The 13872-nt window shown below is 44.9% G+C and overlaps 1 protein-coding gene across 8 annotated transcripts in view; it reads right to left on the minus strand.

Annotated features, from left to right (window-relative positions):
• The window catches only part of LOC139381119 (dedicator of cytokinesis 1), a 547069-nt gene that overhangs the window by 66566 nt on the left and 466631 nt on the right, over positions 1–13872 (minus strand). For all 8 annotated transcript variants that reach the window (XM_071124416.1, XM_071124412.1, XM_071124414.1 and 5 more), the window contains exons 43-44: positions 11127–11211; positions 2727–2813 (exon numbers count right to left, since the gene is read on the minus strand). In XM_071124416.1, the coding sequence (XP_070980517.1) occupies positions 2727–2813; positions 11127–11211 (172 nt within the window). The remainder of the gene's footprint in view (positions 1–2726; positions 2814–11126; positions 11212–13872) is intronic.

Genomic DNA, 13872 nt, shown 5'->3' on the forward strand with positions numbered 1-13872 from the left:
TATACCGTGGGTTCAGGACCTGCCCTGTTCACGTCTCATCTGGGTGACTATATACCGTGGGTTCAGGACCTGCCCTGTTCACAACTCATCTGGGTGACTATATACCGTGGGTTCAGGACCTGCCCTGTTCACACCTCATCTGGTGACTATATACCGTGGGTTCAGGACGTGCCCTGTTCACGCCTCATCTGGGTGACTATAAACCGTGGGTTCAGGACCTGCCCTGTTCTCACCTCATCTGGTGACTATATACCGTGGGTTCAGGACCTGCCCTGTTCACGCCTCATCTGGGTGACTATATACCGTGGGTTCAGGACCTGCCCTGTTCACGCCTCATCTGGGTGACTATAAACCGTGGGTTCAGGACCTGCCCTGTTCACACCTCATCTGGTGACTATATACCGTGGGTTCAGGACCTGCCCTGTTCACGCCTCATCTGGGTGACTATAAACCGTGGGTTCAGGACCTGCCCTGTTCCCACCTCATCTGGGTGACTATAAACCGTGGGTTCAGGACCTGCCCTGTTCACGCCTCATCTGGGTGACTATAAACCGTGGGTTCAGGACCTGCCCTGTTCACGCCTCATCTGGGTGACTATATACCGTGGGTTCAGGACCTGCCCTTCACGCCTCATCTGGTGACTATATACAGTGGGTTCAGGACCTGCCCTTCACACCTCATCTGGGTGACTATATACCGTGGGTTCAGGACCTGCCCTTCACGCCTCATCTGGGTGACTATATACCGTGGGTTCAGGACCTGCCCTTCACACCTCATCTGGTGACTATATACCGTGGGTTCAGGACCTGCCCTGTTCACACCTCATCTGGGTGACTATATACCGTGGGTTCAGGACCTGCCCTTCACGCCTCATCTGGGTGACTATATACCGTGGGTTCAGGACCTGCCCTTCACGCCTCATCTGGGTGACTATATACCGTGGGTTCAGGACCTGCCCTGTTCACACCTCATCTGGGTGACTATATACCGTGGGTTCAGGACCTGCCCTGTTCACACCTCATCTGGTGACTATATACCGTGGGTTCAGGACGTGCCCTGTTCACGCCTCATCTGGGTGACTATAAACCGTGGGTTCAGGACCTGCCCTGTTCTCACCTCATCTGGTGACTATATACCGTGGGTTCAGGACCTGCCCTGTTCACGCCTCATCTGGGTGACTATATACCGTGGGTTCAGGACCTGCCCTGTTCACGCCTCATCTGGGTGACTATAAACCGTGGGTTCAGGACCTGCCCTGTTCACACCTCATCTGGTGACTATATACCGTGGGTTCAGGACCTGCCCTGTTCACGCCTCATCTGGGTGACTATAAACCATGGGTTCAGGACCTGCCCTGTTCCCACCTCATCTGGGTGACTATAAACCGTGGGTTCAGGACCTGCCCTGTTCACGCCTCATCTGGGTGACTATAAACCGTGGGTTCAGGACCTGCCCTGTTCACGCCTCATCTGGGTGACTATATACCGTGGGTTCAGGACCTGCCCTTCACGCCTCATCTGGTGACTATATACCGTGGGTTCAGGACCTGCCCTGTTCACGCCTCATCTGGTGACTATATACCGTGGGTTCAGGACCTGCCCTGTTCACACCTCATCTGGGTGACTATATACCGTGGGTACAGGACCTGCCCTGTTCACGCCTCATCTGGGTGACTATATACCGTGGGTTCAGGACCTGCCCTTCACGCCTCATCTGGTGACTATATACAGTGGGTTCAGGACCTGCCCTTCACACCTCATCTGGGTGACTATATACCGTGGGTTCAGGACCTGCCCTTCACGCCTCATCTGGGTGACTATATACCGTGGGTTCAGGACCTGCCCTTCACACCTCATCTGGTGACTATATACCGTGGGTTCAGGACCTGCCCTGTTCACACCTCATCTGGGTGACTATATACCGTGGGTTCAGGACCTGCCCTTCACGCCTCATCTGGGTGACTATATACCGTGGGTTCAGGACCTGCCCTTCACGCCTCATCTGGGTGACTATATACCGTGGGTTCAGGACCTGCCCTGTTCACACCTCATCTGGGTGACTATATACCGTGGGTTCAGGACCTGCCCTTCACGCCTCATCTGGGTGACTATATACCGTGGGTTCAGGACCTGCCCTTCACACCTCATCTGGGTGACTATATACCGTGGGTTCAGGACCTGCCCTTCACGCCTCATCTGGTGACTATATACCGTGGGTTCAGGACCTGCCCTGTTCACACGTCATCTGGGTGACTATATACCGTGGGTTCAGGACCTGCCCTGTTCACACCTCATCTGGGTGACTATATACCGTGGGTTCAGGACCTGCCCTTCACGCCTCATCTGGTGGGACACAGACACAGACACACACTCACCTTGGAGACAGACCTGACGCCGACACACACTCACCATGGAGACAGACCTGACGCCGACACACACTCACCTTGGAGACAGACCTGACGTGGACACACACTCACCTTGGAGACAGACCTGACGTCGACACAGACACCCACTCACCTTGGAGACAGACCTGACGTTGACACACACTCACCGTGGAGACAGACCTGACATCGACACAGACACACACTCACCTTGGAGACAGACCTGACGTCGACACACACTCACCTTGGAGACAGACCTGACGTTGACACACACTCACCGTGGAGACAGACCTGACGTCGAGACACACTCACCGTGGAGACAGACCTGACGTCGACACACACTCACCGTGGAGACAGACCTGACGTCGAACCATCTCAGGATCCCAGGCAGTTTGTAGGCCGTGGTGTAAGTGGTTCGCTCGATCCACATGTTCTGGAAAAAGACAATAAAACACAATACAAGAGAAGAAGAAGCTGTAAAGAGTTTTTTTTGTCTCCACGGAGATGAACAAACGACCGGTGCTTTCAGTATGACAGACAGGAGCACTTAGAATAGAGACAGATAACGGTTGTTCTTTCCTGGCTTTACAGATCCAACACTTCCTGTTGATGTTAAATGTACCAGAGAGAGAATGGTTGTTGAGTCTAACTGCTGGGGCTGGAAACACAATAGTAGGTGTGTGTGTGGTGTGTGTGTGTGTGTGTGTGTGTGTGTGTGTGTGTGTGTGTGTGTGTGTGTGTGTGAGTGTGTGTGTGTGTGTGAGTGTGTGTGTGTGTGTGTGTGTGTGTGTGTGTGTGTGTGGTGTGTCTGTGTGTGGTGTGTCTGTGTGTGTGTGTGTGTGTGGTGTGTCTGTGTGTGTGTGTGTGTGTGTGTGTGGTGTGTCTGTGTGTGTGTGTGGCGTGTCTGTGTGTATGTGCGTGTCTGTGTGTATGTGCGTGCGTGCGCGTGTATGCGCGTGTCTGTGTCTGTGTGTGTGTGTGTGTGTGTGCGTGTGTGTGTGCGTGTGGTGTGTCTGTGTGTGTGTGTGTGTGTGTGGGTAATGAAAGGGATTCTCCAGTACATCATCCACACTAATAGAAATAATCCAGACAGTGTTTACAGGACGACTCCTAGAAGAGACGACTGAGACAAAACATGTTGTTCTTTCCTGTACCTTTTTTTACAGAAAGACTTGTTGTGTTAAAGGTCGTGGAGGGGGACTAGAACAGGTTAAAGGTCAGAGAGAACCAGACTGCTGGTGTAGTGGAGGAGGACTACAACATGTCTTGGTATTAGTTAGCTGTGCTTGAGCAGGTCTCCTGTTCTCCCAACGCAGTGTGTGCTTGCGTGCGTATTGACGACAGCTAATTAAGTCTCTCTCTCAGACACACCAGATGAGAGGGACTCTCCTCTAGCTAGTACATCACACATCATCGACCAGAAATAATGACTCACAATATCTGAGAGGTGTTGACCTGCTGCTCCCTCTACAACCACTGTGATTACTATTATTTGACCCTGCTGGTCATTTATGAACATTTGAACATCTTGGCCATGTGCTGTCATAATCTCCACCCGGCACAGCCAGAAGAGGACTGCCCCCCCCCCCCCCCCCCCCCCCCCCCCCCCCCCCCCACTCATAGCCTAGTTCCTCTCTAGGTTTCTAATCTCCACCTGGCACAGCCTGAAGAGGACTGGCCACCCCTCATAGCCTGGTTCCTCTCTAGGTTTCTAATCTCCACCTGGCACAGACTGAAGAGGACTGCCCCCCACCCCACTCATAGCCTGGTTCCTCTCTAGGTTTCTAATCTCAACCCGGCACAGCCAGAAGAGGACTGGCCACCCCACATAGCCTGGTTCCTCTCTAGGTTTCTAATCTAAACCCGGCACAGCCTGAAGAGGACTGCCCCCCCCCCACTCATAGCCTGGTTCCTCTCTAGGTTTCTAATCTCAACCCGGCACAGCCAGAAGAGGACTGGCCACCCCACATAGCCTGGTTCCTCTCTAGGTTTCTAATCTCAACCCGGCACAGCCAGAAGAGGACTGCCCCCCCCCCCCCCCCACTCATAGCCTGGTTCCTCTCTAGGTTTCTAATCTCCACCTGGCACAGCCTGAAGAGGACTGGCCACCCCTCATAGCCTGGTTCCTCTCTAGGTTTCTAATCTCCACCTGGCACAGCCTGAAGAGGACTGCCCCCCCCCACTCATAGCCTGGTTCCTCTCTAGGTTTCTAATCTCAACCCGGCACAGCCAGAAGAGGACTGGCCACCCCACATAGCCTGGTTCCTCTCTAGGTTTCTAATCTCCACCTGGCACAGCCTGAAGAGGACTGCCCCCCCCCCCCCCCCACTCATAGCCTGGTTCCTCTCTAGGTTTCTAATCTCAACCTGGCACAGCCAGAAGAGGACTGGCCACCCCTCATAGCCTGGTTCCTCTCTAGTTTTCTTCCTAGGTTTTGGCCTTTCTAGGGAGTTTTTCCTAGCCACCGTGCTTCTACACCTGCATTGCTTCCTGTTTTGGGTTTTAGGCTGGGTTTCTGTACAGCACTTTGAGATATCAGCTGATGTACGAAGGTCTTTATAAATACATTTGATTGGATTTGATTGAGAAGAAAACCACAGGAAGTAAAATAAATAATTAAAATAAAAGTTCATTTCCCTCCGGCTTCTTTCCTCCAGTCTGGTTCTCTCTGACCTTTAACCTTTCAAATCCCGTTCTATTGTTTTGTTCTCTCAGTGTATCAGAAGAAAGACCAGCATGCCCCTGTTAAGATGCTCACGTTTGTGTCTGATACTGAAGGTTAAGAAAGTTGATGAGCCATGATGTGTTTATAAACATGTTTATAATGCATCACGACTCACTAAGACTGCATGATGGGCTACTAAACAAGATTAAGAAGGCTGATATTAGCTCCATGTCCCACAGACAGGGTTGACATATCGCTAACGTCAACATGTCAATGTATATTTAACACCTCTAAACGTTCTGGTGAGTGTTCTGTCACAGAGAACAGAGGGGTTTCTGGGAAATGTATCAACTGTCACCTCCTAGCCCAGCTGAAGTGGCGGGCGGGCGGGCGGACAGACGGACGCTAGACAGACAGACGGACAGACAGACAGACACTAGACAGACAGACAGACGCTAGACAGACAGACGCTAGACAGACAGACGCTAGACAGACAGACAGACAGACAGACGCTAGACAGACAGACAGACGCTAGACAGACAAACAGACGCTAGACAGACAGACAGACGCTAGACAGACAGACAGACGCTAGACAGACAGACAGACAGACAGACAGACAGACAGAGACGCTAGACAGACAGACAGACAGACAGACAGACACAGACAGACAGTCACACAGACAGAGAGACAGACAGACAGACAGACAGACGCTAGAAAGACAGACAGACAGACGCTAGACAGACAGACAGACAGACAGTCACACAGACAGACAGACAGACAGACGCTAGACAGACGCTAGACAGACAGACGCTAGACAGACGCTAGACAGACGCTAGACAGACGCTAGACAGACAGACAGACGCTAGACAGACAAACAGACGCTAGACAGACAGACAGACGCTAGACAGACAGACAGACAGACAGACGCTAGACAGACAGACAGACGCTAGACAGACAGACAGACAGACAGACAGACGCTAGACAGACAGACAGACGCTAGACAGACAAACAGACGCTAGACAGACAGACAGACGCTAGACAGACAGACAGACAGACAGACAGACGCTAGACAGACAGACAGACGCTAGACAGACAAACAGACGCTAGACAGACAGACAGACGCTAGACAGACAGACAGACGCTAGACAGACAGACAGACAGACAGACAGACAGACAGACAGACGCTAGACAGACAGACAGACGCTAGACAGACAAACAGACGCTAGACAGACAGACAGACGCTAGACAGACAGACAGACAGACAGACAGACGCTAGACAGACAGACAGACGCTAGACAGACAGACAGACAGACAGACAGACAGTCACACAGACAGAGAGACAGACAGACAGACAGACAGACAGACGCTAGACAGACGCTAGACAGACGCTAGACAGACAGACATACAGACAGACAGACGCTAGACAGACGCTAGACAGACGCTAGACAGATGCTAGACAGACAGACAGACAGACAGACAGACAGACAGACAGACGCTAGACAGACAGACAGACAGACAGACAGACAGACAGACAGACAGACGCTAGACAGACAGACAGACAGACAGACAGACAGACAGACAGACAGACAGACAGTGAGAGAGAGAGAGTTAGATTTACAGTGAGAGAGAGAGACCGAGATAGAAAGAGTGTATCGTTGTGATATAACGAACAACAGATTACAGGTTATGATAGACTCAAGCTGTTCAACACACATACACTGAGTGAACAAAACATTAAGAACACCTGCTCTTTCCGTGTGCAGGTCAGAGGGTGAATGGGCAAGACAAAATATTTAAGGGCCTTTTGAACAGGGTGTGGTAGTAGGTGCCAGGTGCACCGGATTGAGTCAAGAACTGCAACGCTGCTGGGTTTTTCACGCTCAACAGTTTCCCGTGTGTATCAAGAACAACAATTACAGTACTGTCAATAGTCACAACAATTACAGTACTGACATCTGTCATTAGTCACAACAATTACAGTACTGACATCTGTCATTAGTCACAACAATTACAGTACTGACATCTGTCATTAGTCACAACAATTACAGTACTGACATCTGTCATTAGTCACAACAATTACAGTACTGACATCTGTCATTAGTCACAACAATTACAGTACTGACATCTGTCATTAGTCACAACAATTACAGTACTGACATCTGTCATTAGTCACAATTACAGTACTGACATCTGTCATTAGTCACAACAATTACAGTACTGACATCTGTCATTAGTAACAACAATTACAGTACTGACATCTGTCATTAGTCACAACAATTACAATACTGACATCTGTCATTAGTCACAACAATTACAATACTGACATCTGTCATTAGTCACAACAATTACAGTACTGACATCTGTCATTAGTCACAATTACAGTACTGACATCTGTCATTAGTCACAACAATTACAGTACTGACATCTGTCATTAGTCACAACAATTACAGTACTGACATCTGTCATTAGTCACAACAATTACAGTACTGACATCTGTCATTAGTCACAACAATTACAGTACTGACATCTGTCATTAGTCACAACAATTACAGTACTGACATTAGTCACAACAATTACAGTACTGACATTAGTCACAACAATTACAGTACTGACATCTGTCATTAGTCACAACAATTACAGTACTGACATATGTCATTAGTCACAACAATTACAGTACTGACATCTGTCATTAGTCACAACAATTACAGTACTGACATCTGTCATTAGTCACAACAATTACAGTACTGACATCTGTCATTAGTTACAACAATTACAGTACTGACATCTGTCATTAGTCACAACAATTACAGTACTGACATCTGTCATTAGTCACAACAATTACAGTACTGACATCTGTCATTAGTCACAATAATTACAGTACTGACATCTGTCATTAGTCACAACAATTACAGTACTGACATTAGTCACAACAATTACAGTACTGACATCTGTCATTAGTCACAACAATTACAGTACTGACATTAGTCACAACAATTACAGTACTGACATCTGTCATTAGTCACAACAATTACAGTACTGACATTAGTCACAACAATTACAGTACTGACATCTGTCATTAGTCACAACAATTACAGTACTGACATTAGTCACAACAATTACAGTACTGACATTAGTCACAACAATTACAGTACTGACATTAGTCACAACAATTACAGTACTGACATCTGTCATTAGTCACAACAATTACAGTACTGACATCTGTCATTAGTCACAACAATTACAGTACTGACATCTGTCATTAGTCACAAAATTACAGTACTGACATCTGTCATTAGTCACAACAATTACAGTACTGACATCTGTCATTAGTCACAACAATTACAGTACTGACATCTGTCATTAGTCACAACAATTACAGTACTGACATTAGTCACAACAATTACAGTACTGACATCTGTCATTAGTCACAACAATTACAGTACTGACATTAGTCACAACAATTACAGTACTGACATCTGTCATTAGTCACAACAATTACAGTACTGACATTAGTCACAACAATTACAGTACTGACATCTGTCATTAGTCACAACAATTACAGTACTGACATTAGTCACAACAATTACAGTACTGACATTAGTCACAACAATTACAGTACTGACATTAGTCACAACAATTACAGTACTGTCATTAGTCACAACAATTACAGTACTGACATCTGTCATTAGTCACAACAATTACAGTACTGACATCTGTCATTAGTCACAACAATTACAGTACTGACATCTGTCATTAGTCACAACAATTACAGTACTGACATCTGTCATTAGTCACAACAATTACAGTACTGACATCTGTCATTAGTCACAACAATTACAGTACTGACATTAGTCACAACAATTACAGTACTGACATTAGTCACAACAATTACAGTACTGACATTAGTCACAACAATTACAGTACTGACATTAGTCACAACAATTACAGTACTGAGATTAGTCACAACAATTACAGTACTGACATTAGTCACAACAATTACAGTACTGACATTAGTCACAACAATTACAGTACTGACATCTGTCATTAGTCACAACAATTACAGTACTGACATCTGTCATTAGTCACAACAATTACAGTACTGACATCTGTCATTAGTCACAACAATTACAGTACTGACATCTGTCATTAGTCACAACAATTACAGTACTGACATCTGTCATTAGTCACAACAATTACAGTACTGACATCTGTCATTAGTCACAACAATTACAGTACTGACATCTGTCATTAGTCACAATTACAGTACTGACATCTGTCATTAGTCACAACAATTACAGTACTGACATCTGTCATTAGTCACAACAATTACAGTACTGACATCTGTCATTAGTCACAACAATTACAATACTGACATCTGTCATTAGTCACATCAATTACAGTACTGACATCTGTCATTAGTCACAACAATTACAGTACTGACATCTGTCATTAGTCACAACAATTACAATACTGACATCTGTCATTAGTCACAACAATTACAATACTGACATCTGTCATTAGTCACAACAATTACAGTACTGACATCTGTCATTAGTCACAATTACAGTACTGACATCTGTCATTAGTCACAACAATTACAGTACTGACATCTGTCATTAGTCACAACAATTACAGTACTGACATCTGTCATTAGTCACAACAATTACAGTACTGACATCTGTCATTAGTCACAACAATTACAGTACTGACATCTGTCATTAGTCACAACAATTACAGTACTGACATTAGTCACAACAATTACAGTACTGACATTAGTCACAACAATTACAGTACTGACATCTGTCATTAGTCACAACAATTACAGTACTGACATATGTCATTAGTCACAACAATTACAGTACTGACATTAGTCACAACAATTACAGTACTGACATTAGTCACAACAATTACAGTACTGACATCTGTCATTAGTCACAACAATTACAGTACTGACATATGTCATTAGTCACAACAATTACAGTACTGACATCTGTCATTAGTCACAACAATTACAGTACTGACATCTGTCATTAGTCACAACAATTACAGTACTGACATCTGTCATTAGTTACAACAATTACAGTACTGACATCTGTCATTAGTCACAACAATTACAGTACTGACATCTGTCATTAGTCACAACAATTACAGTACTGACATCTGTCATTAGTCACAATAATTACAGTACTGACATCTGTCATTAGTCACAACAATTACAGTACTGACATTAGTCACAACAATTACAGTACTGACATCTGTCATTAGTCACAACAATTACAGTACTGACATTAGTCACAACAATTACAGTACTGACATCTGTCATTAGTCACAACAATTACAGTACTGACATTAGTCACAACAATTACAGTACTGACATCTGTCATTAGTCACAACAATTACAGTACTGACATTAGTCACAACAATTACAGTACTGACATTAGTCACAACAATTACAGTACTGACATTAGTCACAACAATTACAGTACTGACATCTGTCATTAGTCACAACAATTACAGTACTGACATCTGTCATTAGTCACAACAATTACAGTACTGACATCTGTCATTAGTCAAAACAATTACAGTACTGACATCTGTCATTAGTCACAACAATTACAGTACTGACATCTGTCATTAGTCACAACAATTACAGTACTGACATCTGTCATTAGTCACAACAATTACAGTACTGACATTAGTCACAACAATTACAGTACTGACATTAGTCACAACAATTACAGTACTGACATTAGTCACAACAATTACAGTACTGAGATTAGTCACAACAATTACAGTACTGACATTAGTCACAACAATTACAGTACTGACATTAGTCACAACAATTACAGTACTGACATTAGTCACAACAATTACAGTACTGACATTAGTCACAACAATTACAGTACTGACATTAGTCACAACAATTACAGTACTGACATTAGTCACAACAATTACAGTACTGACATTAGTCACAACAATTACAGTACTGACATTAGTCACAACAATTACAGTACTGACATCTGTCATTAAAGGAAATGTAGAAAAGAAAGATTAGAGAATAAATATGAATCTGATGTTTACCGAGAACTCGTTGTCTGGGTCCTTCTCTCCCTTCCTCACCGGTCTGGAGTACTGAAACTGGTACACTTCATTTATCATGTAAAAGCTGGAGAGAGGAGAGAGAGAGAGAGAGAGAGAGAGAGAGAGGGGAGGGAGAGAGAGAGAGAGAGAGAGAGAGAGAGAGAGAGAGTAAGAGAGAGACAGATAGAGTAAGATAGAGAGAGAGAGAGAGACAGATAGAGACAGATAGAGTAAGATAGAGAGAGAGAGAGAGACAGATAGAGACAGATAGAGTAAGAGAGAGAGAGAGAGACAGAGAGAGAGAGAGAGACAGATAGAGTAAGATAGAGAGACAAGGAGAATCAAGTAGAGAATGAAATTAAAAGTGTTATGGTCCATCTGCAGGTTGATTCAATGGTTAATTATGTTGCTGTTTCAGGTTAAAAACAGGTCAGTGAGTCAGCAGCATAAACATCCCTCACTTAGACTGTCTGTCTGTCTGTCTGTCTGTCTGTCTGTCTGTCTGTCTATAGGGTAGTAGGGCACTACTTTAGACCAGGTCCTATAGGGTAGTAGGGCACTACTTTAGACCAGGGTCTATAGGGTAGTAGGGCACTACTTTAGACCAGGGTCTATAGGGTAGTAGGGCACTACTTTATAACAGGGTCTATAGGGTAGTAGGGCACTACTTTAGACCAGGTCCTATAGGGTAGTAGGGCACTACTTTATACCAGGGTCTATAGGGTAGTAGGACACTACTTTAGACCAGGGTCTATAGGGTAGTAGTATACTACTTTAGACCAGGGCCTATAGGGTAGTAGTGCACTACTTTAGACCAGGGTTTATAGGGTAGTAGTGCACTACTTTAGACCAGGGTCTATAGGGTAGTAGGGCACTACTTTAGACCAGGATCTATAGGGTAGTAGTGCACTACTTTATACCAGGGTCTATAGGGTAGTTGGGCACTACTTTAGACCAGGGTCTATAGGGTAGTAGGGCACTATACAGGACTCCAGACTCCTAAGTCATTTAAAATGTATTATCCCCTGGACAAGCTGAGCTCTGATATTAGCCTTGGGAGTTAGTGGCAGTTTGGACAGTGATGATGACAGGGGAAGAGAAGCTTAACTATGGTACTATGCACTACTAATCTCTCAGAGAGAGAGAGAGAGAGAGGGAGAGAATAGAGAGAGGAGAGTAAACAGAGAGATAGAGAGAGAGAGAGAGAGGGGTAGAGAGAGAGAGAGAGAGAGAGAGAGAGGGATTAAGAGAAAGAGAGAGATGTGGAGAGAGAGAAAGAGAGAGATCGCAAGAGAGAGAAAGAGAGAGAATAGAGAGAGGGAGCGTGAGGGAATAGAGATGGAGAGTCAACACAGAGAGAGAGAGAGAGAGACAGAGCGAGAGACAGAGCGAGAGACATAGAGAGAGAGAGAGAGACAGAGCGAGAGACAGAGCGAGAGAGAGACACAGAGAGAGAGAGAGAGAGAGTCAGAGACAGAGAGAGAGAGAGACAGAGAGAGAGAGAGAGAGAGAGAGAGAGAGAGAGAGAGACAGAGTCAGAGACAGAGAGAGACAGAGAGAGAGAGACATTAGGTCTGCTCAGCCCCTAACTCCCACTAATCAATCTACTATTAGAGCTCCATATTCAAATCAAGGCCAACATTCAGACAGACCCATGAGTTATATAGGGGTCAATATAGACCATTAAACCACAAGGACAACATTCAGACAGACCCATGAGTTATATAGGGGTCAATATAGACCATTAAACCACAAGGACAACATTCAGACAGACCCATGAGTTATATAGGGGTCACTATAGACCATTAAACCACAAGGACAACATTCAGACAGACCCATGAGTTATATAGGGGTCAATACAGACCATTAAACCACAAGGACAACATTCAGACAGACCCATGAGTTATATAGGGGTCAATATAGACCAACACACCACAAGGACAACATTCAGACAGACCCATGAGTTATATAGGGGTCACTATAGACCATTAAACCACAAGGACAACATTCAGACAGACCCATGAGTTATATAGGGGTCAATATAGACCATTAAACCACAAGGACAACATTCAGACAGACCCATGAGTTATATAGGGGTCAATATAGACCATTAAACCACAAGGACAACATTCAGACAGACCCATGAGTTATATAGGGGTCAATATAGACCATTAAACCACAAGGACAACATTCAGACAGACCAATGAGTTATATAGGGGTCAATATAGACCATTAAACCACAAAGCCAACATTCAGACAGACCCATGAGTTATATAGGGGTCAATATAGACCATTAAACCACAAGGACAACATTCAGACAGACCCATGAGTTATATAGGGGTCACTATAGACCATTAAACCACAAGGACAACATTCAGACAGACCCATGAGTTATATAGGGTCAATATAGACCATTAAACCACAAGGACAACATTCAGACAGACCCATGAGTTATATAGGGGTCAATATAGACCATTAAACCACAAAGCCAACATTCAGACAGACCCATGAGTTATATAGGGGTCAATATAGACCATTAAACCACAAGGACAACATTCAGACAGACCCATGAGTTATATAGGGGTCACTATAGACCATTAAACCACAAGGACAACATTCAGACAGACCCATGAGTTATATAGGGGTCAATATAGACCATTAAACCACAAGGACAACATTCAGACAGACCCATGAGTTATATAGGGGTCAATATAGACCATTAAACCACAAGGACAACATTCAGACA

The sequence above is a fragment of the Oncorhynchus clarkii genome, chromosome 23, assembly GCF_045791955.1.
Source record: "Oncorhynchus clarkii lewisi isolate Uvic-CL-2024 chromosome 23, UVic_Ocla_1.0, whole genome shotgun sequence".
NCBI lineage: Eukaryota > Metazoa > Chordata > Actinopteri > Salmoniformes > Salmonidae > Oncorhynchus > Oncorhynchus clarkii.